The 26,495-nt window shown below is 46.9% G+C and overlaps 1 protein-coding gene across 3 annotated transcripts in view; it reads right to left on the minus strand.

Annotated features, from left to right (window-relative positions):
• LOC137341768 (interferon regulatory factor 6-like) overlaps positions 1–26,495 on the minus strand; it is a 57,484-nt gene that overhangs the window by 15,694 nt on the left and 15,295 nt on the right. For 2 of the 3 annotated variants that reach the window (XM_068005254.1, XM_068005256.1), the window contains exons 2-8: positions 16,560–16,760; positions 14,777–14,981; positions 13,021–13,055; positions 11,204–11,243; positions 9,985–10,296; positions 8,458–8,850; positions 698–816 (exon numbers count right to left, since the gene is read on the minus strand). In XM_068005254.1, the coding sequence (XP_067861355.1) occupies positions 698–816; positions 8,458–8,850; positions 9,985–10,296; positions 11,204–11,243; positions 13,021–13,055; positions 14,777–14,981; positions 16,560–16,733 (1,278 nt within the window). In that variant the 5' untranslated portion in view covers positions 16,734–16,760. The remainder of the gene's footprint in view (positions 1–697; positions 817–8,457; positions 8,851–9,984; positions 10,297–11,203; positions 11,244–13,020; positions 13,056–14,776; positions 14,982–16,559; positions 16,761–26,495) is intronic. The other variant, XM_068005257.1, reaches the window with a different exon arrangement.

The following is a 26,495-nucleotide window of genomic DNA, read 5'->3' on the forward strand; positions in this document are numbered from 1 at the left end:
CACCTTAGCTTAAAATTCATCCAGCCCACAAATAAAAAATGGAACCTTGCCAACATTTTCAAAGAGATTTTTTTACCTCAGACGCGGCCGGTGTAACTGCCAAGACCTCCCAGCAGCAGGGCCCGTGTTAAACTGGCCCTGTCGCGAGCAACACTGAGCTGCAAATGGAGCAGAAATACCCAGCAGTGACAGCAGGTGAAGACTCCCCTCCTTCTCTCCAGTAGCTCCCAACAACCCCACAAACCAACCACCATCCTGCCCCCTAGTGTTTTGGATCCAATGCTCATAAGGCTGCAGATGCCCACCTTGGCATTCAACTTGTCCTGCTCAATTCTACAGGATCTTAGCAGCTCCATACTTTACCCCATTGTACATCCAATGGAAAAACGAGCCATATTTCAAAGTCTAAAATAGCGCTCCCAGGATGACCATGGATCGATGTTTCTACACACACACATCTTGCTGATCAGCCCCCTCCAATTTTCCTCTCCTGAGGGTGTGGGGGGGGGTGGGGTGGGGTACGATTCTATGGTGACAGTGGCCTCACCCAAGCTGACATTCTTTATGTATGAGCCCAGACAGTGGGTGTCAGCAAGCTCCAACCAACACGGTCCTTCCTCAGGATCCACAATCGCTTTCCATTGATCGGGTGTGGTCCCCAGCCCACAGCTCCTGACCGCCCGCCCTGCCCTGTTACCTGCACCATGATGAGCTTCTTTTCCTTGGGTTTGCCGTCTGGCCATTCCTCGCCAAAGCAGAGATGGATCTCGTACAGTGGGGCAACACTAGCCTGTCCCTTCTGGTACATTATCAATTCTGTGGAAGGGGCAACATTGAAAGTTAAAAATACATTGGCCAAGAGAAAACTTATATCGTGTTTGTGTCATATAACTGTTCCGTCGGAAGGGGTTCTCATCACACCATCTTACGCCCGCTGTAAAATAGACATGGCTGGTGAACTCAGGGCTCAACAGGCACCAGAAGAGTCCTTCATCCTTTGGTCTGGGCTAGATTTGAACCCAGATGCCAGAGTTGAAAGAACAATGTCTGCTCCACTGCCCCACCCGATAGAGATGGTCATCATCTCCACTTTGAACACTGATCCCAGAGGTGAAAGGTCATTCAGGGGTGAAATCAGAAAGCATTTGTTCACACAAAGGGTGATGGAAATCTGGATCTCTTCTCTCTCCCCCTCTCGATCTCTCTCCCACCCCTCTCTCTCATTTATTTTGCACTGGCACCATTGCCCTGTCCTTTAAATCTGCCATCATCGCCCCAGACACAAAATAAACCCCCCCCCACCCCACAACCTTCGACCCACTCCATCCTCTCTAACTACTGTCCCATCTGGGGGTCAACTGAAAATTTAGAAACTGAGATTAATAGATATTTGTTAGGTAAGGGTTACAAAACCCAGGAGGGTAGATGGAGTTAAAATACAGATCAGCCATGATCTAACTGAATGGTGGAACAGGCTCGAGGGGCTGAATGGCCTCCTCCTGCTCCTATGATAGTGGAACCTGTGGAAATGTGCATTTTGCCATGGGGCAATGGAAATTTTTACTCTCAGTCTGGGCTTAAATTACAGCCAAGGCTTCTTGGACCTAACTGGTAATGTTCTGGAACCAGTCCCTGATAATGAAAGTTATTTCTTTAAACTGAATAGCCGTATAAAGGTCTTAATGAATCATACCTGATTGTTTGGGAGAAATTCTTCTCACTTGTCAAATTGAGACGTACTGGCTGCGTTGGGTAAGCAAGAATTGAACAACAAGTGATCCAAGGAGCTGAACCTTGAAAGGGAGGTGATGGAACAGCATGCAGTAGTTGAAGGCATAAAATTCCGTGGAGATGTCAAGAAGTGATAACACGTCACAGTCACGGAGGATTCAATTGGTGACTTCAACCAGATCAGCCTCAGTGCTGTGGGCACGGCAGAATCTGAACTGTGGGAAAGGCGAGTATGGAATTGGGGACAAACGACTCCTTCGAGGACCATTGAGAGGAATGGGACGTTGCAGATGGGATGGTAGTTAGAGAGGATGGAGTGGGTTGAAGATTGTGGGGGGGCGTTATTTTGTATATGGGGTGATGATGGCAGATTTAAAGGACAGGGCAATGGTGTCAGTGCAAAATAGATGAGTGGTCACAAGTTGGGTGGGGAGGGGATGGGGGAAGCAGGTTGCGCGTCTCATTGGAAGAGATGAGACTGCTGAGGGTTGGGGGTGTGGGGAGGTGGGGGGGAGGAGGATGCTACAGTCTAGTCTGGGTTGAAAGTCTGGGGATGGGAGGAGATTGCTGCGGGAGCTGAGGCATCGATAGCCTCAATCTTTTGAGATGAAAACATCCATAAGCTCCTTGAACTTTGCATTGAAAGGGAGGAGGGAAAGGGCTAGACAAATGGAGGATTGGAGTAGTTGGTGGATCATTGAGAAGAGGAGTCCGAGATTGTCCTTGTTCTGTAGGGCGATCCTGGAGTAGGAGTTGACCATGATAGTGCTCAAGATAGTCAAGTCAGAAGTGGCGATGGACGATCAGGCCAATTTCCTACAAGTGCGCTCAAGACATAAGGGTATGGAGGTGGAAACTGTACTGGGGAAATGGAAAACCGTGAGCGACTTGATGGAGACAAATGCATCAGAAGCAGAACCAAGGGAACTGTCGAGCAGGTCAGTAGGGGCAGTGGTGTCATGGCAGGTGGAGGGACGAAAGAGAGGGCCGAAGGAGTTGGTGAAGGGGCTGGCACAGAGTTTGTTCATTTTAAATAAACGAATTAACACCAAAATAGTAGATAGAGGAATGTTTTATCAACGCATTAGACATTCGCACCCTTATATTGCTAACTATATCTAAGCTTATATATTTCTTTGAGGTCCCCCTTAACCTTATTTTCTGTTGAGATGTAGAAAACAAAGTGTCCAGGAATAGACAATCCGGTACAGTCCAATGTATCTCTCCCACAAAAAGCTCCTTATACCAGACAGGACCCAGGACACCCAAAGCAGCAGCTCTCCCACTCTCTAATTTTCTCCCCTTCTCTCCTGTCCTGAGACACTGATCCATACTGGGGTGTGACTCTACAGGCACTGAGAGCCCTCTGGTACCTTGCCCACAGCCTAGGCAGTGAGTGTTTCTATTGGGGATATCACAATCAAGCCTGATCCTGTCCTCATCTGGTGTCCACACACATGGACAACTGGAGCAGGCAGCACCCAGGAGTCAGGGCACCTTGTGGGGACAGTTTTAACACTTACAACTTTTCTTCAGCTTAGATTAAGTAAATCAGAAAAGATCCAAGGGATTGAACCTGGATATTCAACCAAACCTTTCCCCATTCACTTTCACTGTATGGACCGTGGCCCATTCTATTCAATTGCTAAATGTCAATGGTCCAAATCCTCTCCCATTCATCCCCATTATACTAAATGCCAATGGATCAAACCACATTCCATTCTCACATGGCCTCCAGATTACAATGGTTTCTGCTCTGTGATGTCCTTCAACGATCAATGGTAGGGTAGTGGTTATTGATCTGGAAAATATTTTTTTTATTATTCGTTCACGCGATGTGGGCGTTGCTGGCACGGCCAGCATTTATTGCCCATCCCTAATTGCTCGAGAAGGTGGTGGTGAACCGCCTTCTTGAACTGTGCTGCAGTCCGTGTAGTGAAGGTTCTCCCACAGTGCTGTTAGGAAGGGAGTTCCAGGATTTTGACCCAGCGACGATGAAGGAACGGCGATATATTTCCAAATCGAGATGGTGTGTGACTTGGAGGGGAACGTGCAGGTGGTGTTGTTCCCATGTGCCTGCTGCTCTTGTCCTTCTAGGTGGTAGAGGTCGTGGGTTTGGGATGTGCTGTCGAAGAAGCCTTGGCGAGTTGCTGCAGTGCATCCTGTAGATGGTACACACTGCTGCCACGGTGCGCCAATGGTGAAGGGAGTGAATGTTTAGGGTGATGGATGGGGTGCCAATCATGCGGGCTGCTTTGTCCTGGATGGTGTCAAGCTTCTTGAGTGTTGTTGGAGCTGCACTCATCCAGGCAAGTGGATAGTATTCCATCACACTCTTGACTTGTGCCTTGTAGGTGGTGGAAAGGCTTTGGGAAGTCAGGTGGTGAGTCACTTGTCACAGAATACCCAGCCTCTGACCTGCTCATATAGCCACAGTATTTATATGGCTGGTCCAGTTATGTTTCTGGTCAATGGTGACCCCCAGGATGTTGATGGTGGGGGATTCAGTGTTGGTAATGCCATTGAATGTCAAGGGGAGGTGGTTAGACTCTCTCTTGTCGGAGATGGTCATTGCCTGGCACTCGTCTGGAGCCAATGTTACTTGCCACTTAGCAGCCCAAGCCTGGATGTTGTCCAGGTCTTGCTGCATGCGGGCTCGGACTGCTTCATTATCTGAGGGGTTGCGAATGGAACTGAACACCGTGCAATCATCAGCGAACATCCCCATTTCTGACCTTATACTGGAGGGAACATCATAGATGAAGCAGCTGAAGATGGTTGGGCCTAGGACATTGCCCTGAGGAACTCCTGCAGCAATGCCCTGGGGCTGAGATGATTGGCCTCCAACAACCACTACCATCTTCCATTGTGTTCGGTATGACTCCAGCCACTGGATACGATAATGAAAGCTGCCGGATTGCTGTAAAACCCAACTGGTTCAATAATGACCTACAGGGAAGGGAACTTGCCACCCCTACCTGATGTAGCCTACACATGAATCCAGTCCCACACTATGTGGTTAACTCTTAATGCTCTCTGAAGTGACCCAACATGCCACTCAGTTATACAGCAATCTCTTCAAGTCCACCACCTTTGAGAATGGGCAGCCTTACCAATGCTGCTCACGTCTCAGGAACAAAAAAAAATTGGAGCTTAGGAGGAATGAGAGGGTAAAGTTCAAGCCAACATTTCTATAGCACCTTATCACACCTGCAATACTTTTGCAATGCAGTGACTGCTGAGCACAGGCAGATCCCACAAACAGCAATAGAACGAATGAGCAGCTAATCTGTTTTTGGCGATATTGGTTGAGGGATGAATATTGGCCCGGGACACTCGGAGAACTTACTGCTCTTCAGTGCCCACCTGAACAGTCAGATGGGACCATGGTTTAACGTGAATGATGACACCTCCGACAGTGTACTGCATTGCAACGTCAGCCTAGATTATGCTCTTAAGTCCTGCGGTGGGGCTTGGACCCACAACCTTCCAACTCAGAGGGGAGAGCTCTACCAACTAGGCCAAGCTGATAATTAGGAGGGAGGAGAAAAAAATAGAATATTCTTCCCTCTAAACCAGCTGGGAACATGGCTTAAGTGGAGACCAGACCCCAGCTCTCTGAATCTGCACCATTCGAGGAGAGAGTCAGTATTCTTTTTTTTAAAAACAACTCACACTTTACTGCTGTCTCCTCCTCTCATGTGTACAAGATATTACTACATCCATAATCGAAATATTTAAACTAAAATATTTTAATGTTATGTACTTTAGTTACGTGGATAGACTGGTGAAGCTGGGGTTGTTCTCCTTGGAGCAGAGAAGGTTGAGAGGAGATTTGATAAAGCTGTTCAAATCATGGAGGGGTCTAGACAGAATAGATAGAGAGAAACTGTTCCCATTGGCAGAAGGGTCAAGAACCAGAGGACATAGATTTAAGGTAATTGGCAAAAGAACCAAAGGTGACATGAGGAAAAACTTTTTTACGCAGCGAGTGGTTATGATCTGGAATGCACTGCCCGAGGGGGTGGTGGAGGCAGATTCAACCATGGCTTTCAAAAGGGAATTGGATAAATACTTGAAGAAAAATAAATTGCAGGGCACAGGGAAAGGGCGGGGGAGTGGGACTAGCTGGTTTGCTCTTGCAGAGAGCTGGCACGGGCTTGACGGGCCGAATGGCCTCCTTCTGTGCTGTAAGCATTCTACGATTCTGTGACCATTATAAGAATGAAAGAAAGACTTGCATTTACACAGCGCCTTTCACAACCTCAGGACATCCCAAAGCTCTTTACAGCCAATGAAGTACTTTTGAAGTGTAGTCACTGTTGTAATGTAGGAAACGCGACAGCCAATTTGTGCACAGCAAGATCCCACAAACAGCAATATGATAATAACCAGATAATCTGTTTTAGTGATGTTGGTTGAGGGATAAATATTGGCCAGAACACTGGGGAGAACTCCCCTGCTCTTCTTCGAATAGTGCCCTGGGATCTTTTAGATCCACGAGAGGGCAGACGGGGCCTCGGCTTAATGTCTCATCCAAAAAACAGATACCGTGAACCAGTTGCCATGATGACTGTAACCATTTCCTGTTGACGGTATACCCACCATATGTACACACACCAAAGATTTGCCCTTGTATTACGTAGATTAGTTTTGTTGACTTTCAATACTTTGAAACTTGCAGACTTAGTTACGTCCCTGGAGTAGGCTATCTCCACTGGAGTACCTCGCGATACAAGCCACAGTTCTGACGATATGGTGGACACCTTCGTTCAAGAGTAAGGAAAGTACTGAATCCTGGTAAGACCGCACTTGGAGCACTATACACAGTTCTGGTCTCCATATTATAAAAAGGATATAGAAGCAATGGAGAAGGTGCAAAAAAGATTTACAAGAATGATAACAGAACTGAGAGGTTATAACTATCAGGAAAGATTGAACAGGCTGGGGCTCTTTTCTCTGGAAAAGAGAAGGCTGATGGATGATTTGATGGAGGTCTTTAAAATTACGAAAGGGTTTGAAAGAGTAGACGGAGAGAAGATATTTCCACTTGTGGGGGAGCCCAAAACTAGAGGTCATAAATATAAGATAGTCACCAATAAATCCAATAAGGAATTCAGGAGAAACTTCTAAAAAGAGAATGTGGAATTTGCTACCACACGGAGTAGTTGAGGCAAATAGCAGAGATGCATTTAAGGGGAAGCTGGATAAACACGAGGGAGAAAGGAATAGAAGGATATGCAGATAGGGTTAGATGAAGAGGGGTGGGAGGACGCTCGTGTGGAGCATGAACAGTTGGGCGGAATGGCCTGTTTCTGTGCTGTAAGTTTCATGTAATTCTATGAAAGTGTACGGGGAGTACCATGGTTCTGTATTTACAATAGAAAATGTTACTCGTACCCACAGGTTTAGAAACTGGATTTCCTGGTCTCTCAGGGGTCTACAAGGAAATCCTAGGATCCTCAAGGTCATCAGAATTTCTCATTAATTGACTCGCTAACATGATATTTATGTTGCTGTATGTTAACGAAAGACACTTTCTGCAATGATTACGCTGTAATCCTTTGCAGAGTTAGTATCTGTCTTTCAGAAATTAGATCAGGGTTTGCAGGGGATTTTATTTTAATTAAGTCTCAGGATGTGGGCATTGCTGGCAAGGCCGCCATTTATTGCCCATCCCCTAGTTGCCTTGAAAAAGTGGTGGCGGTGAGCCTTCTTGAATCAGCGGTTAGTAGTTTGATACAACTGAGTGTCTTGTTAGCCATTTCAGAGGGCAGTTAAGAGTCAACCACTTTAGTGTGGAACTGGACTCATATTTAGGCCCAGACCGGGTAAGGACGGCAGGTTTCCTTCCCTAAAAGGACATTAGTGAACCAGTTGGGTTTTTACGACAATCCGACAGCTTCACTTTTACTGACACTGGAATTTTATTACTTGATTTTAAAAACTGAATTGAAATTCTCAAACTGCCATGGTGAGATTTGAACTCACATTCTCTGGATTGTTAGTCCTGTAGCCCCCGGGATTGTGACAATATTTGCAGGGGTGGTGGGGGGGGGGGCGGGGGGGTGTCCCCAGGATTCAGTTAATATTTGCAGAGTGTTCCTGGGAAAGTGGCAATATTTAAAAAGGTAACTTTGACAACCCCTACTTTTAACCCAAAATCTCTTTCCCATTTCTTAAAAACATGAATTTTGTTGCCACATGGAGTTCATTGATTCGGGTCTCCTCCCGGCCCGGCTTCTGCAGTGCGGGATTGCGAGGTTTCCTTCAAAGAAGAGCTGGGGGTTCTCCCGTCGTCTTGGCTAATATTTATCCCTCAGCCAACCTAACTAAAACAGGTTATCTGGTCATTATCTTATTGCTGTTTGTGGGACTTTGCTGTGCGCAAAATAGCTGTCAGATTTCCTACATTATAACAGCGACCACCCATCAAAAAAAAAGTACTTAATAGGCTGTAAAGCACTTTGTGACGTCCTGATGATGTGAGAGACGCTGTATACACACTGGTGCGGTCGGGACTGAAGCCAGTTGTTGGGATGAAGTGGAGTGTGAGCTGTACACTGTATTTAGCTGCATTATACCCGAGCTGGGATTGCTTGATGCCGACACCGAGTGCCCAAAGTGGGAAGTATTCCATTCCCAGCTCCAACATCCCTTACCTTGCTGAACACAAAATTCACACACAAATAATAATCAACAGTGTTTTAAAGATGGCCAACTCACCACTGAGGAAGTTCTCCAAACTGAAGAGCTTGATCTTCTTCTCCCTCTCGATGGGGTTGGGCCCCACAACCCCACTAGCACAGGGTCCCGACCAATACACTTTACACTGGCACAGGCGGATGGCGTAAATATCCTGTCCGTTGATCTCCAGGATCAGACCCCGGTCCATGACATCCAGCAGGTGGTTGGTGTAAAAGCGTTGCTTCTGGTGGGAGACCTGGTCTGTGCTGGGGAAACGGACCTGCTCCAGGGTGATGGGCCCGAAGAGCTCCACTTGGTCTGGGATGGGCCCTAGGTCCCCATAGTACAAGCGGCAGCCGTGAGGGTTGCTGACCGTGATCATCGATCCCATCTGTTTGCCGCGGTATTGGAACTTTACGTCCAGGTCAGTCACTGCCTCGGGGGAAGAGAAAAAGAGACAGTGAGAACTATGTGGGGTTAACGAGGCTCATTCTGCAGGAGCGACAGCAACCAAATTATTATATAATGTTCAGCCGTGGCTCAGAGGGTAGCACTCTCTCCCCTCTGAGTCAGAAGGACGTGGGTTCAAGTCCCACTCCAGAAACCTGAGCACAAAATCCCAGTTCAGTACTGAGTGCTTCACTGCCGGAGTTGCCGCCTTTCGGATGAGACATTAAACTGAGGCCCCAGTTTAATGTCTCATCCAAAAGGTGGCAACTCCGGCCCTCTTAGGTAAAAGATCCCATGGCACTATTTTAAAGAATATTTGGGGAGTTCTTCCCAGTGTACTGGCCAATATTTATCACTCAACCTACATCACTAAAAAAGATTTATCTCATTGCTGTTTGTGGGATCTTGCTGTGTGCAAATCGGCTGTCATGTTTCCTACATTACGACAGTGACTAAACTTTAAAAAAGTACTTCATTGGCTGTAAAGTGTTTTGGGACGTCCTGAGATTGTGAAAGGCGCTAAATAAATACGTCCTTTCTTGGAGTTGGGGGAAGGGGTTAAAAAAAACCCAGGGTTCTGAGTCCTGCTGGCTAGTTACTTGTACAGATGTTCAGTCAGGGCAGGATGAAGCTCAGCTGTGATGCAAACAAACTCTCTGTTTCTTAACGGCTTAAAAAGGGGTAAAAATGTGTCTTGGACGGTTAATCATAGAATTACACAGAATGTACAGCATGGAAACACGCCATTCGGCCCAGCTGGTCTGTGACGGTGTTTATGGCCCACACGAGACTTCGTCTAATCCCATCAGCTTATCCTTCTATTCCTTTCTCCCTCAACGGGCGGTATCATATCAGCCACCGGCTATACTCCCAGCTCGAGAGTCAGTCCCACTGTCTTGAATAGGACTCACTACCAAATGGCGGGTATAACAGGCGGCCCTGCAATAACGCCCATTTAGCACTGCTGCCCGAGTATTTCTACCCCTAAATGTTTTAAAGAGACATGGAATGATTCTTTACAAAGTATTGCCCCTCCTGAATGCAGAGTCAGGCGGAAATCTTTATGATCACTTGTCCTCCATCCTCCCCGACCAACAAAAAGAAATAACAACTTACACGGCAGAGAGTTGATAAACATTTCTGACGTCGTCAGCGATGGGAACTGGTCGACTTGCTGCGCTGGGAGTGGATTGAGAGTTCCTTGAGCGATTTCTCCTGGAGGTACATTTGGTTGAATGAGGCCTCCATGAGCGAGGTTGGGCTGAGAGTGTTCGCCATGACCAAGGTTTCTGTGGGAGAGGTCCCCCTGTGGGAGCGTCGGGTTAGCTAGTCCTCCGTTCATGCAGGAATCAGGCACTGTAACCTCCTGTTTCGGCCAAGTCTGGGTTGGGTATGGCGGTAGGCTGACACTGCCTGGTACTGGCTGTTCTATATGGGACAAATCAGAAAAAAAAGAGGAAAAATAAAACTGAAAATACTCTTCTTAAAAACAAAGTCAAGGACCCAGTAGAGCAGTGGGTCAGACATTGGCCTTTGGGAGTGTTTGATGGGACAGTGTAGAGGGAGCTTTACTCTGTATCTAACCCTGTACCTGCCCTGGGAGTGTTTGATGGGACAGTGTGGAGTGAGCTTTACTCAGTATCTAACCCTGTACCTGCCCTGGGAGTGTTTGATGGGACAGTGCAGAGGGGGCTTTACTCTGTATCTAACCCGTGCTGTACCTGCCCTGGGAGTGTTTGATGGGACAGTGTAGAGGGAGCTTTACTCTGTATCTAACCCGTGCTGTACCTGCCCTGGGAGTGTTTGATGGGACAGTGTGGAGTGAGCTTTACTCAGTATCTAACCCTGTACCTGCCCTGGGAGTGTTTGATGGGACAGTGCAGAGGGGGCTTTACTCTATATCTAACCCGTGCTGTACCTGCCCTGGGAGTGTTTGATGGGACAGTGTAGAGGGAGCTTTACTCTGTATCTAACCCGTGCTGTACCTGCCCTGGGAGTGTTTGATGGGACAGTGTAGAGGGAGCTTTACTCTGTATCTAACCCGTGCTGTACCTGCCCTGGGAGTGTTTGATGGGACAGTGTAGAGGGAGCTTTACTCTGTATCTAACCCGTGCTGTACCTGCCCTGGGAGTGTTTGATGGGACAGTGTAGAGGGAGCTTTACTCTGTATCTAACCCGTGCTGTACCTGCCCTGGGAGTGTTTGATGGGACAGTGTAGAGGGAGCGTGTTCCATTCCCCAGCAGTAACCTCTCCACCTCAATCAAGTCAAAATAATTCACCTCCCCGTGATCCCCTGCCAAACAAACAAAAGCCAATGGTAAAGCCAGTTCTCACCTTCCAACGTCATTGATGGGAACAAAACTTGGAGCTGCTGCTGGAAAGAAAGAGAAACAATCGGTCAAGGCGATAAGGTTTGTTAAACATTGTGAAACTTTCATTTTATACAACAAAGGTGTGTGTGCCTCTCTTGCTCTCTTGGCTAGGAAGAGGAAAAATCACCCTGGCTTCATAGGAACAAGAGGAGGCCATTCAGCCCCTTGAGCCTGTTCCAACATTCTATTACATCATAGCTGACCTGTACCTCAATTGCATTTGCATGCTGTTGCTCCATATCCCTTAATACTTTTACCCAGCAAAAATCTACTCATCTCAGTCTTGAAAGTTCCAAGCGACCCCCAGCGTCCACAGCTTTTTTTGGAGGAGGGGGTGGGGGGAGTTCCAGATTTCCACTCCCCTTTGTGTGAAGAAGTGCTTCCTGACATCATCCCTGAACGGCCTAGTTCTAATTTTAAGGTTATGCCCCCTTGTTCTGGACTCTCCCACCAGAGGAAATAGTTTCTCTCCATCTACCCTGTCAACTCCTTTAATCATCTTAAACACCTCAATTAGATCACCCCTTAATCTTCTAAATTCAAGGGAATACAAATCAAGATCATGCAACCTGCCCTCATCATTTAACCCTTTAAGCTCAAATGTCATGGCTTTTTCTGGAAAGAGTCGAATAATGACAGAATGGGGCATGTTGCAATACCCTCCACAGTTCAATAGCCGGCTAGCACTCTGGGTCAGCTGTGACAGTGGGTAGCACTCTCGCCTCTGAGTCAGAAGGTCGTGGGTTTGAGTCCCACTCCAGAGACTTGAACCCGTAATCCAGGCTGACACTCACAGTGCAGCACTAAGAGAGTGCTGCACTGTTGGAGGTGCCGTCATTCTGACGAGACATTAAACCGAGGTCCCATCTGCCCTCTCAGGTGGACGTAAAAGATCCCATGGCACTATTTCAAAGGACAGCAGGGGAGTTCTCCCCAATGTCCTGGCCAATATTTATCCCTCAATCAACATCAGAAAATCAAATTATCTGGTCATTATCACATTGCTGTTTGCGGGATCTTGCTGTGCACAAATTGGCTGCTGCGTTTCCTACATCACAACAGTGACTACACGTCAAAAAGTACTTTGTTGGCTGTAAAGCGCTTTCGGACGTCCTGAGGTCGTGAAAGGTGCTAGATAAATGCAAGTCGTTTCTTTCAAGGTTCGCACATGGAAATGGAATTCTCTACCCCAGAGGGCTGTGGATGCTCAGTCATTGAGTATATTCAAGGCTGAGATAGATAGATTTTTGGGGTCTAGGGGAATCAAGGGATATGGGGATAGGGCAGGAAAGTGGAGTTGAGGTTGAAGATCAGCCGTGATCTTATTGAATGGCGGAGCAGGCTCGAGGGGCCGTATGGCCGACTCCTGCTCCTAATTCTTATGTTCTTAAGAAAAATGGCGAGGTAAAGTATGGTGGGGGAAATGGGCTACCAATACCCCAGGACCGTCAGCACTGTCAGTGGGGGCGGGGGTGAAATCAGATTTAAACTGGCCAAGTGCAGTGTTGGAAACTCAATGCTGACCTGGGAGAACAAACCCCCGAACCATCAAGAATATTTTGAGCCCCATGGGTGGATGCTGCGGAGGTTAGAAGGGATCTTACTCCCGGAGACAGAGTGTACTCTGGGTATCAAACGTTACAAACCGCAGGTCAAGACTCTACGGAATGTCAGTTTCTTTCAGATGCGCATGCAAATCAAGGGATCTTACAGCACAGGAGGCCCTTCAGCCCATCATGCCTATGCCTACTCTTTGGAAGAGTGGTAAAACGCACCTACCTCCTCCTCATTGTCCCATTCGCAGTCATTGGCCTCTGAACGCAAAAAAAAAGAGAAAGAGACGTCAGATAATAATTAAAGGAATATTGGGATTCAGTCACTCGTCCCAGAAAAGAATTCTAATTCTGACAAAGGGTCAGATCCAAAACATTTACCCCGTCCTTTCTCTTTCCCCTGCTGTGTACTTCTAACATTTGCAGGTTTTTTTAGAAAAAATTTCGCAGCAAGTTGTTATGATCTGGAATGCACTGCCTGAAAGGGTGGTGGAAGCAGATTCCATAGTAACTTTCAAAAGGGAACTGAATAAATACTTGAAGGGAAAAATTTACAGGGCTATGGGGGAATAGCAGGGGAGTGGGGCTAATTGGGAGCTCTTTCAAAGAGCCAGCACAGGCATGATGGGCTGAATGGCCTCCTTCTGTGCAGTTCATTCCATGATTCTATGAGAGACTTTCAACAAGGGATAGCAACAAGCTGGCTCGCTTTCGAAAATATCATAAGAACGCTGGGTTTTATTTTATACATCCGATTACACAGCAACAGGGATACAGCCTGATACAACTGTAACCTGACAGATGTCGCACGAGATTGATCCTGGTACTTGCTGATAGCACAGAACGGGTTGGAGATGGTGCAAAGATTTGTACCGCTTAATGCAGCAACCTCGCATTAGCAAGTGATGCTTGGTCTGCTTTTGAACTTCAGTGTAGAAAGGATAAGGAACCAGGTAATTAAACTACCCAGGAGAGGGTCGCACAGGCAGGAGAACGGGAGTGAAGAGTCTCACCCACACTGTCTGGGGGGGGGGGGGGGGAAAGAGAGAGAGAGATAGATAGATAGATAGATAGATAGAGACCCACAGGCAGGAGAAGGGGAATATGAGGTTTAGTCCCAGTATTCCATGCAGATTTTTTGGATGTTGAAGTACAGCACAGTTCTTGTGTTCCAGGTATTACATTTTCTGGGTGCTATTCCAGTCAATATCTTGTTGAGAACTGGCCACGTCACAAAGATAAATCTAGATGATGGAGGCCATTCATCCCATCTAGCTCATCCTTCCATTAGAAACCTACAATCCCCCCATCACAATGTCTAACTGCCCCTTGAATGACTCCAGAGTTTTTCCCTCCGCTGTACTCGCCTGCTCAGAGCCCATTCCAGGTAAGTAATCACTCTGTGTACTTCCTGATATGAGCGCTGAACTTGCCTCTTCCTAGTTTGTATTTGTGCCCCTCACCCTGCGGCTGCGATTTAACTGGAGATGGTGGAACTTGCCCAATTTTTTTATTCCATTGATTTGATGGGAAGACACGGACGAGGCAGAAATCCCTACTTGCCCCGATGACATTCAGAGTCAAACTCGTAATGTGGAACTGGAGTCCCGTGTAGGCTGGATTGGATTAGGTGTGGCTGGTCAGAGAACCAGTTGGGTTTTCACTACAATCCGGCAGCTTCTGTGGTCATTTTGTTTCTGGCGTCAGCCCACAACTAATCACGTTTATTGACTTCAACATCCCCTCTTGCCGCGGTGGGATTTGAACTCACAATGTTTAGGTTGCTGGCTCAGTACCATAACCATTAGGCTAACCGTACTTGCACATCATTCATAAGTCATAAACTTTTGCACTAATGCCAGGGAGGGGTTAGAAAATGGCAAGCGGGAGGAATTTACGGTGCAAATGAGTCTTATGTTTGGGGGCTGAATAAAACATGGCGAGGAGGCCATGGGACTCGGGGTTTTTCCCGCGACCCTCACCTGGAGTGATGCTTCCTCCATTGGACTGCTGAATGTCACACACTAGGTAGATCTTGTATGGCTGCATGGGGGTCTCCTTGGTGCCGTCGTAAATCAGTTTGAACTCCCGGCTCTTGTTGAGGGCACAGCGAAGGTTTGCTTTCCATTTTGCAGGGTCCGGCCCATCAATCCCCTGGTGATACTTCCCCGTCTCCACCGCCCAAGCCTGGGTTCGGAAAGAACGCAAGGTCACTCACAAAACAACAACAATAACTTGGATTTATATAGTGCCTTTAACATAGTAAAATGTCCCAAGGCGCTTCACAGGAGCGATCATCAAACAGAAATTTGACACCGAGCCACACGAGGAGATATTAGGACACGTGACCAAAAGCTTGGTCAAAGAGGTGGGTTTTAAGGAGCGTCTTAAAAGGAAAGAGAGGCGGAGAGGTTTAGGGAGGGAATTCCAGAGCTTGGGGCCTAGGCAGTTGAAGGCACGGCCGCCAATGGCGGAGCAATGAAAATCGGGGATGCTCAAGAAGCAAGAATTGGAGGAGTGCAGAGATCTTGGAAGTTAGGGAGATAGGGAGGGGCGAGGCCATGGAGGGATTTGAAAACAAGGATGAGAATTTTAAAAGCGAGGCATTGCCGGACCAAGTGCCAACATAGGTCAGTGAGCACAGGGGTGATGGGAGAACAGGACTGGTGTGAATTAGTATAAAACAAATACAACTTACCTGTCAGCCGTGGTTCAGTGCCAACACCCTCACCTCTGAGCTTCTCCATTAAAACCTATCTCTTTGGCCAAGCTTTTAGTCACCCCTCCTAATATCTCCTTCTCCGGCTGAGTGTCAATTTTTGTCTGATTAACTCCCATGAAGCGCCTTGGGATGTTTTCCTACGTTAAAGGCACTATATAAATGCAAGTTGTTGTTTTGAGTCAGAAGGTCGTGGGTTCAAACCTCACTGCAGAGACATGAGCACATAATCCAGGCTGACACCTTAGTGCAGTACTGAGGAAGCGCTGCACTTTCAGAGCTGCCGCCTTTCGGATGAGATATTAAACCAAGACCCTGTCTGCCTAGGTGGATTTAAAAGAATTCCACGGCTCTTTCTGAATAAGAACCAGTTGTCCTGGCCAAGATTTATCCATCAACCTACATCACAAGATACCAACATGAATTGGGAGAAGAGTTAAGGGAGGTGACCAAAGATGAGGTCGCAGAGGCAAGCAGAACAAATCTTGTTTTTAGTTTCGACAGATCCCTGTTTATTATCAGTGTTTTGTAATTGCTCTTGTGGCTCTTTGTGAAGACGTATCGGTCTGTACTGAACAGGACACTTACTGAAGAAAGGACGCATTTATAAATGCTTGTACTAGATCACTGTACCTGCCTCTCCCCAGTCCAGAGTCCTAGGGGGACAATTTTAATCTAACCTGCCTGTCGGGAAACTGACGGGATCGGGTGCAACGCTGGTTTTGGAGAGTAATATTGGCCGTGGTGTAAAACCAGCAATGCAACCGATCCCATGGGTTTCCCGCCCGGCAAGTTAGGTCAAAATTACAACCCCTTCAAGTCACCCTGTTAAATGGACGTGCTCTCGGAAGCAAAGGAAACGGAACGATTTACAACAAAAGCACTCGGCACAGAGCAAACCAGAACACAGGAACATAGGCCATTCAACCCCTCGAGCCTGTTCCGCCATTCAATTAGATCACGGCCGACCTGTATCTTAACTCCATCTACCCGCCTTGGTTCTGTAACCCTTAAGCTACGGGTTTTATCAGAGTTGCCCACTTCACCTTGAAAATGGTGTTGTCGTCCTCCTGTGTGGGGACATGCCTGGTGGCGTGCCTCCACGGGATCTGAAAGTGTTTCCGCTCGTCATCCAGCCACTGAAGCCCAGGGTAGTGTCCACTGTCCACCTGCGCCAAGAGCCATGGTTTCAACCGGATCCTCCGTGGGTGCATGGCCATCGTTCTACGCTCCTCGGGCCAGCAGACCTGAAACCAAAGACGACAATGAGGCTGCACCGTCTGAATATTACAACAACCTGCATTTATATTGTGCCTTTAACGTAGTAAAACATCCCATGGCGCTTCACAAGAGCGATAATCAGACATAAATTGATACCGAGCCACATGAGGGGGTGTTAGGATAGGTGACCAAAAGCTTGGTCAAAGAGGTGGGTTTTAAGGAGCGTCTTGAAAGAAGAAGGCGAGAGAAGAGGTTTAAGGAGGGAATTCCGGAGCTTAGGGCCTAGGCGGCCGTGCCATCAGTGCGGCGATTAAAATCAGGGATGCGCAAGAGGACAGAATCGGAGGAGCGCGGAGACCGGGTACGGTAGCATTGTGGTTATGTTACTGGACGAGTAATCCAGAGGCCTGGACTAATAATCTGGAGTCATGAGTTCAAATCCCGCCACGGCAGTTGGGGAATTTAAATTCAATTAATTAAATAAAATCTGGAATTAAAATACTAGTATCAGTAATGGTGGCCATGAAACTACTGGGTTGTCGTAAAAACCCATCTGGTTCACTAATGTCCTTTAGGGAAGGAAACCTGCCGTCCTTACCCGGTCTGGCCTATATGTGACTCCAGACCCACAGAAATGTGGTTGATTCTTAATTGCCCTCTGAAATGGCCTAGCAAGTCACTCAGTTGCAAAATCTCGCGAAAAAAAGTCATAATAAGAATAAAACCGGACGGACTACCTGGCATCGGACCACTAGGCACCAGACACGACAAAGGCAAACCAAGCCCAGTCGACCCTGCAAAGTCCTCCTCACTAACATCTGGGGAATTGTGCCAAAATTGGGAGAGCTGTCCCACAGACTAGTCAAGCAACAGCCTGACAAAGCCATACTCACAGAATCATACCTTTCAGCCAACGTCCCGGGCTCTTTCATCACCATCCCTGGGTATGTCCTGTCCCACCGGCAGGACAGACCCACCAGAGGTGGCGGTACAGTGATATACAGTCAGGAGGGAGTGGCCCTGGGAGTCCTCAACACTGACTCTGGACCACATGAAATCTCATGGCATCAGGTCAAACATGGGCAAGGAAACCTCCTGCTGATTACCACCTACCGTCCTCCCTCAGCCGATGAATCAGTCCTCCTCCATGTTGAACACCACTTGGAGGAAGCACTGAGGGTAGCAAGGGCACAGAATGTACTCTGGTTGGAGGACTTCAATGTCTATCACCAAGAGTGGCTCGGTAGCACTACTACTGACCGAGCTGGCCGAGTCCTGAAGGACACAGCTGCCAGACTGGGCCTGCGGCAGGTGGTGAGCAAACCAACACGAGGGAAAAACTTACTTGACCTCGTCCTCACCAATCTACCTGTCGCAAATGCATCTGTCCATGACAGTATTGGTAGGAGTGACCACCGCACAGTCCTCGTAGAGACGAAGTCCCATCTTCACACAGAGGACACCATCCAACGTGTTGTGTGGCACTACCACCATACTAATTGGGATAGATTCAGAACAGATCTAGCAGCTCAAAACTGGGCATCCAGGAGGTGCTGTAGGCCATCAGCAGCAGAATTGTATTGCAGCACAATCTGTAACCTCGTGGCCTGGCATATTCCTCATTCTACCATTACCAACAAGCCAGGGGATCAACCCTGGTTCAATGAGGAGTGTAGAAGAGCATGCCAGGAGCAGCACCAGGCATACCTAAAAATGAGGTGCCAACCTGGTGAAGCTACAACTCAGGACTACATGCATGCTAAACAGCGGAAGCAACATGCTATAGACAGAGCTAAGCGATTCCACAACCAACGGATCAGATCAAAGCTCTGCAGTCCTGCCACATCCAGTCGTGAATGGCGGTGGACAATTAAACAACTAACAGGAGGAGGAGGCTCCGTAAACATCCCCATCCTCAATGATGGCGGAGTCCAGCACGTGAGTGCAAAAGACAAGGCTGAAGTGTTTGCAACCATCTTCAGCCAGAAGTGCCAAGTGGATGATCCATCTCGGCCTCCTCCAGATATCCCCACCATCACAGAAGCCAGTCTTCAGCCAATTCAATTCACTCCACGTGATATCAAGAAACGGCGGAGTGCACTGGATACAGCAAAGGCTATGGGCCCCGACAACATCCCGGCTGTAGTGCTGAAGACTTGTGCTCCAGAACTAGCTGTGCCTCGAGCCAAGCTGTTTCCAGTACAGCTACAACACTGGCATCTACCCGACAATGTGGAAAATTGCCCAGGTATGTCCTGTCCACAAAAAGCAGGACAAATCCAATCCGGCCAATTACCGCCCCATCAGTCTACTCTCAATCATCAGCAAAGTGATGGAAGGTGTCGTTGACAGGGCTATCAAGCGGCACTTACTCGCCAATAACCTGCTCAGCAATGCTCAGTTTGGCTTCCGCCAGGACCACTCGGCTCCAGACCTCATTACAGCCTTGGTCCAAACATGCACAAAAGAGCTGAATTCCAGAGGTGAGGTGAGAGTGACTGCCCTTGATATTGAGACTGCATTTGACCGAGTGTGGCACCAAGGAGCCCTAGTAAAATTGAAGTCAATGGGAATCAGGGGGAAAACTCCAGTGGCTCAAGTCATACCAAGCACAAAGGAAGATGGTAGTGGTTGTTGGAGGCCAATCACCTCAGCCCCAGGACATTGTTGCAGGAGTTCCTCAGGGCAGTGTTCTAGGCCCAACCATCTTCAGCTGCTTCATCAATGACCTTCCCTCCATCATAAGGTCAGAAATGGGGATGTTCACTGATGATTGCACAGCGTTCAGTTCCATTCGCACCCCCTCAAATAATGAAGCAGTCCGAGCCCGCATGCAGCAAGACCTGGACAACATCCAAGCTTGGGCTCATAAGTGGCAAGTAACATTCGTGCCAGACAAGTGCCAGGCAATGACCATCTCCAATAAGAGGAAGTATAGCCACCTCCCCTTCACATTCAACGGCATTACCATCGCCGAAACCCCCACCATCAACATCCTGGGGGTCACCATTGACCAGAAACTTAACTGGTCCAGCCATATAAATACTGTGGCTACAAGAGCAGGTTTGAGGCTGGGTATTCTGCGGCGAGTGACTCACCTCCTGACTCCCCAAAGCCTTTCCACCATCTACAAGGCACAAGTCAGGAGTGTGATGGAATACTGTCCATTTGCCTGGATGAGTGAAGCTCCAACAACACTCAAGATGCTCGACACCATCCAGGACAAAGCAGCCCGCTTGATTGGCACCCCATCCACCACCCTAAACATTCACTCCCTTCACCACCGGCGCACAGGATGCACTGCAGCAACTCGCCAAGGCTTCTTCGACAGCACCTCCCAAACCCACGACCGCTACCACCTAGAAGGACAAGAGCAGCAGGCACATGGGAACAACACCACCTGCACGTTCCCCTCCAAGTCACACACCATCCCGACTTGGAAATATATCGCCGTTCCTTCATCGTCGCTGGGTCAAATTCCTGGAACTCCCTTCCTAACAGCACTGTGGGAGAACCGTCATCACACGGACTGCAGCGGTTCAAGAAGGCGACTCACCACCACCTTCTCAAGGGCAATTAGGGATGGGCAATAAATGCCGGCCTCGCCAGCGACGCCCACATCACATGAACGAATAAAAAAAATTTTGGCGGGTTGTAGGCCCGGAGACCAGAGATTTTCCATTTGAAACCCTTTTTCTTCTTCAAATACAAAACATATTTTAAAAGGAAGTAACAACTTCCTGAGCAGTGATTCGGGCAGTCTAAAAAAAATACTATTTACCCAGAAGTGACTTCTTCGCGGCAAAACAGCTAATATCTGCAAGCCCCCCTGAGATTTAAGTTGTTTATAGCAAGAAACATATAGTAAACGCTCCGTTTGAGTAATCCGTTCACCTCAAACTTCCATTCTTGCTCCGCACCAAGAAAATTAAACCAAAACTTTTCTTTTTTAAAAAAAAATGAAACTGTCTTTTTCTGTTTAGAAGACTACAGCACAGGACACCAATAAGGAGACAGGACGAGGACGAGGTAAATCAAGAAGTCGTGCTTAAAATGATGCTGAAGCTTGGGTATTACAAAAAGATTTGCAATGATATAATGCCTCATCACATCGCTCAGAAACAGCTCAACAGTGCTTCAAATCCAATGAATTACAGAGAAATCACAACACGGAAACAGGCCGTTCGGCCCAACCAGTCCACGTTGGTGTTCATCCTCCACATGAGCAGTATCCCAATCCCACGTACCCGTCCCGTTTCCATATCCCTTTATTCCCCTTTCCTTCAAAAACCCGTCTTAACCTGTTCTTAAATATTGATATGGTCTCTGCTTCAATCACTAACTCTGCTAGTATTTTCCACAGTTTCAAAATACTGTGTAAAAAGGTTTCTCCTGCTCTCTGTCCTAAATTTCTTACATTTAATCTTATATCTATGTCCCCTAATTCTAGACCCCTCAACCACTGGAAATAGTCTGTTTCTATCTACTCTGTTACAATCCTTCATCATTTTAAAGACTTCCATCAAATCATCCTGTAATCTCCCCTGTTCTAACAAAAACAGCCCCGATTCTTCAAGTCTTTTCTTGTATTTGTATTTCCTCACACCAGGCAGCATCCTAGTGAATTTGTGCTGTACCCTCTGCATTGCCTCAACCTCCTTCCTATAGTGTGGAGACCAAAACTGCACACTGTGGTCTTACCAAGGTTTTATATAGAATCACCATTACATCTTGACTTTTACATTCTACACCTCTTGCCATAAAATACAGGATTCCATTAGCTTTTTTATAGCCTGATCCACTTGAGCTGCTGCTTTTAATGTCCTGTAAATCTGAACCCCTAAATCCCTCTGCTCTTCCACATCACTCAACCTTCCCCCATTCAGAGTAGAATTTTACTTTTATTTAAATGTACTTCCTCACATTTACTGACATTGAATTCCATCAGTCACTTTTTGCCCATTCCACCATCTTATCTATATACCATTGGAGCTTCCTTTGGTCCTCAGAATTATTTACTCTGCCTATTTTATCATCTGCAAATTTGAACACCCCAATCCCTCTAGCCCTAAATCCAAATCAGTAATGTTCACAGTGAACAGAAGTGGTCCCAGAACAGGACCCTCTGAGACACCGCAATCCACTTCCAATCATGCTGAGAAACTGCCCTTAACTCCTACTCTCTGTTTCCTCCCTGCTAATCAGTTCTTAATCTAATTTTCAACCTTCATCTTCTCAAAGTCCATGTACACCACATCCACTGCATTTCCTCCATCCACCATATCCGTCACCTCCTCAAATCAAAGAACTCTATCAGGTTTGTCAAGCACGATCTTCTTGTCTGCAGTCCTTGTTGGCTGCTGCTTCTCATTAAATATCTAGATGAAAAGAAAATAAAGATTCCAAAGTTCTCCCCACCACAGATGTTAAACTCGCTTGGTCTGTAATTACCTGGATTAGCTCGGTCTCCACTTTTGAAACTGAGTATTACATTGGCCACTCTCCAGTTCTCCAGCACACGCCCACTCTCAATAGGACTCTGAAATATAATTTCTAGGGCCGCCACTATTTTCTTCTTCCCTTCCCCTCAGGATCCTTGGATGTTTCCCATCAGGTCCTGGCATTTTGTTCTCCTTTAGATGAACTAACTTCTGATACTTTCCTTTTATTTAATATAGTATCTCTCATCTCACTTTAACCAATTCAGGGTTTACTCCCTGCCCATTATCCTCCTCTTTTGTAAACACTGAAGTGCACCATTACACTGTTATTCAGGCAAAAGTAGTATTTTCCTCACAGTGAGATCCCACAAACAGCAATGATATAATTTACACATAAATCTGTTTTTAGTGGTATTGGTTGAGGGAGGAATGTTGGCCCAGGCACCGGGACAACTCAATATTCTTCCTAACATAGCGCCATGGGATCTTTAACATCCACCTGAATCACAGGGACAGGCAGACGAGGCCTCAGCTTAACACCTCAACCAAAGAACAGCACCTCAGACAATGCAGCAATCCCTCAGTACTGTTAAAATTGGATAGCCAGGTGGTGAAGGATAGAATATTAGAGCTGGTCTTCAGTTGTTTCCAAGCCTTTATTCTCCTTACACACACACATACACACCACACCCTAGATAAGCTCTCCTATAAAAAGGACACAAGAGAGTCCCCAACTGATACCCATCACCTGAATACAATTAACACTCTGATAGAAATCATACAATTAACAAGTACTGCCCCAGAGTGTGATTCTAGGAGTGGGGCTTGAACATACAACTTTCTGTCTCAAATGTGAGTGCTACAAACTAAACCAGGCTGACTAGTATGAGATAGAGGGCTAAATAAAGGGAAGGAACAGGTAAATAGGAGGAGCTAGAGAGAGCGCAAGTGTAAAAAGGGATGTGAAAACCAACCCAGGATAATGGAACATCCTTGTGGGTCTTATCAGTGTCTCTGAGAGATGACAATGAGAGTAGTACTACCCCTTCCCAGGTATGTTAGTGTAGTAGTTATGGTACTAGACTAGCAACCCACCTGCCACCTTGTCAGATAGCGGTGGAAACCCAACTGGTTCAATAGTGTGAAGGGAACCTGCCACCCCTACCCCTGGACTGGCCTACACGTTTCACGATCTACTTTACATGGTTAAGAACATAAGTAAGAAGGAGTAGGCCATATGGCCCCTCGAGCCTGCTCCGCCATTCAATAAGATCATGGCTGATCTTTGGCCTCAACTCTACTTTCTCGCCCAATCCCCATATCCCTTGATTCCCCTAGAGTCCAATAATCTGTCTCTCTCAGCCTTGAATATACTTAATGACTCAGCATCCACAGCCCTTTGGGGTAGAGAATTCCAAAGATTCACAACTGTTAATGAAGAAATTCCTCCTCATCTCTGTCTTAAATGGCCGCCCCCTTATCCTGAGACTATGCCCTCTAGTTCTAGGCTTGCCAGCCAGGGGAAACAACCTCTCAAGCCCCCTCTATTGGATGACTCGTTTCCCTACATTACTACACCAACTACGTTTCAAGAAGTACTTAACTGGCTGTGAGTTGCTTTGGGACGAGCGGAGGAGGTTAAAAGCGCTCTATAAATTCTTTTATTTTTCTTAATGCCCTCAGAAGTGGCCCAGCAAGTCCTTCATTTGTAAAAACAATTGTTATGGCACCCCAACCAGGAATGAGCAATACAGTCCCCACCACTTACAAGGTGCTATATAAATGCAAGTCTGTCTTTCTTTCAACCATTTGCCATTACCATTGAAGTCAATCACAAAGTACATCACTATTTCAGGCAATATGAGAGGTAGGAGCTTTGTCATCTTCATGCTCATAAGTTGCCACCAGCCCCTTTTTAATGCTTTTGAATTGATTAGCTCTTTGTATACATCGCACAACAGTTTTACCGTCCACTCCTTATAGCTGGCAAATCGGCACCGCACCTGCTATAGGCGGTGGGGACTGTACATGTGGCTTTGCCAGCGTCACTCACATCCCAAGAACATAACAAGTCCATCATTGAGGCCCCTCCCACAGTCACAGGTCCTGCCCACTCACACTATGACTCTCCGGAAGCTGATGACACATGCCGTTGATAATATGGAAATATCATTTCCTACATTTATAGAAAAATAACTTCCTTTGGGCTTCAGTTGGTCAAGGCAGTGTGTTTCCGAGTCATACGGATGGATTCTCAGTCTGTGCCCAGTTAGCAGACCTTAGACTGAGTGGCACGAGGAGAGCCACACTTGGCCTTAGCAACTCTACATTAAGGAAGGGAAATCACTGAGTTCCTGCTCTCTACACAGTGACAATTTCTGGAAAAAGCTTGTGTGTACGTGTTAAACGAAGACAGGATCAGGATTCACTGTGATGCCCTCCAAGATTAAGCAGCTGAGAGGAGTTACTGAGTCCGACAGTGCTGGTTTAACATCAGTAGGGACATTGTCATTACTTGTTCCCAGGTCCAGTACAAGACAGGTTCGCTTTGCCCTGAATATATCACATTCTGTACCTCACCTGACCAGTGATAGAGCTGGGAACAAAATATTTTACTGTCAGTTCTCACTTCGATAAGCATAATATTTCTCGAAAGAGAGATCCAGGGAGATAAGACCAGCCAAACAGCTTCATGCCTGATGTATTTTTAGATGGAAAGAGTTGGTCAACAATTCATTCATCAGGTCTGACTCACGTTCAGCTGAACCATCTCTGTACACACTGAAAACATAATGAGACTATCACGTTCCAATTTGCACTGCTCCCCTCTTTGCTAGGGTACAGTTCCACCCATGCCAGGAAGTACCTCACCCAAGAGGGTTTTATTCACGGATGAGCCAGGATTGAGTGTCAAGGGGTAACACCCCCAATTCCCATCTTACCTGATATCTTTACTGGAAAGCGATTCAGGACCAGGAACCTGAACTGCATTTTCTCACTCAACTTGTGGTGGGAGGGGAGGGGACGGGGGGTTGTCCGAGGCCATTGCAACCCCCCTACCATTGCAGTGGTAGAGATCAGCTAACTCAGCACAGACTGGGGCTTAAACCTACGACCTTCCCTTTCCATATGGCTCAGCTAATCATTGGACAATCTCACTGAGTTATCGGGGAAACAATGTTTTTATAAAAAGTACAGAACGATACAAAGCTAGGTGGGAAAGTAAGTTGTGAGTATGCAAAGGGATATAGACAGGTTGAGTGAGTGGGCAAGAAGGTGGCAGATGGAGTATAATGTGGGCAAATGTGAGGTTATTCACCTAGGTAGGAAGAATAGAAAAACAGATTTTTTTTTAAATGGTGAGAAATTATTAAATGTTGGTATTGAGAGAGACTTGGGTGCCCTTGTACAAGAAACACAAAAAGTTAGCATGCAGATACAGCAGCCAATTAGGAAAGCAAATGGAATGTTGGCCTTTATTGTGAGGGGGTTGGAATATAAAAGTAAGGAAGTCTTACTACAATTGTACAGGGCTTTGGTGAGACCTCACCAGTTTTGGTCTCCTTATCGAAGGAAGGATATACTTGCCTTAGAGGCGGTATAGCAAAGGTTCATTAGATTAATTCCTGGGATAAGAGGGTTGTCCTATGAGGCGAGGTTGAGTAGAATGGGCCTATACTCTCTGGAAGAATGAGAGGTGATCTAATTGAAACATAAAAGATTCTGAGGGGGCTTGACAGGGTAGATGCTGAGAGGTTGTTTCCCCTGGCTGGAGAGTCTCGAACTAGAGGGCATAATCACAGGATAAGGGGTCGGCCATTTAAGACTGAGATGAGGAGGAATTTCTTCACTCAAAGGGTTTTGAATCTTTGGAATTCTCTACCCGAGAGCTGTAGATGCTGAGTCGTTGAATGTGTTCAAGGCTGAGACAGACAGATTTCTGGACTTTAGGGGAATCAAGGGATATAGAGTCATAGAGTTATACAGCACGGATAGAAGCCCTTCGGCCCATCGTGTCCGCACCGGCCATCAGCCCTGTCTACTCTAATCCCATATTCCATATGGGGATCGGGCAGGAAAGTGAAGTTGAGGTTGAAGATCAGCCACGATCTTATTGAATGGTGGAGCAGGCTCGAGGGGCTGTGTGGCCTACTCCTGCTCCTATTTCTTACGTTCTTATGAGATAAGGCCATTCAGCTCACGAAACACACTTCCTTCCAACAGACCCTGTACCAATTGCACCATCAGGGACTCTACTCAACTTCCTTAATCTGCAGAGAGGGATAACGAACTACAGGGAAAACTGCCAAGAAGGGAAAA

The sequence above is a fragment of the Heptranchias perlo genome, chromosome 24, assembly GCF_035084215.1.
Source record: "Heptranchias perlo isolate sHepPer1 chromosome 24, sHepPer1.hap1, whole genome shotgun sequence".
In the NCBI taxonomy this organism is placed as follows: domain Eukaryota; kingdom Metazoa; phylum Chordata; class Chondrichthyes; order Hexanchiformes; family Hexanchidae; genus Heptranchias; species Heptranchias perlo.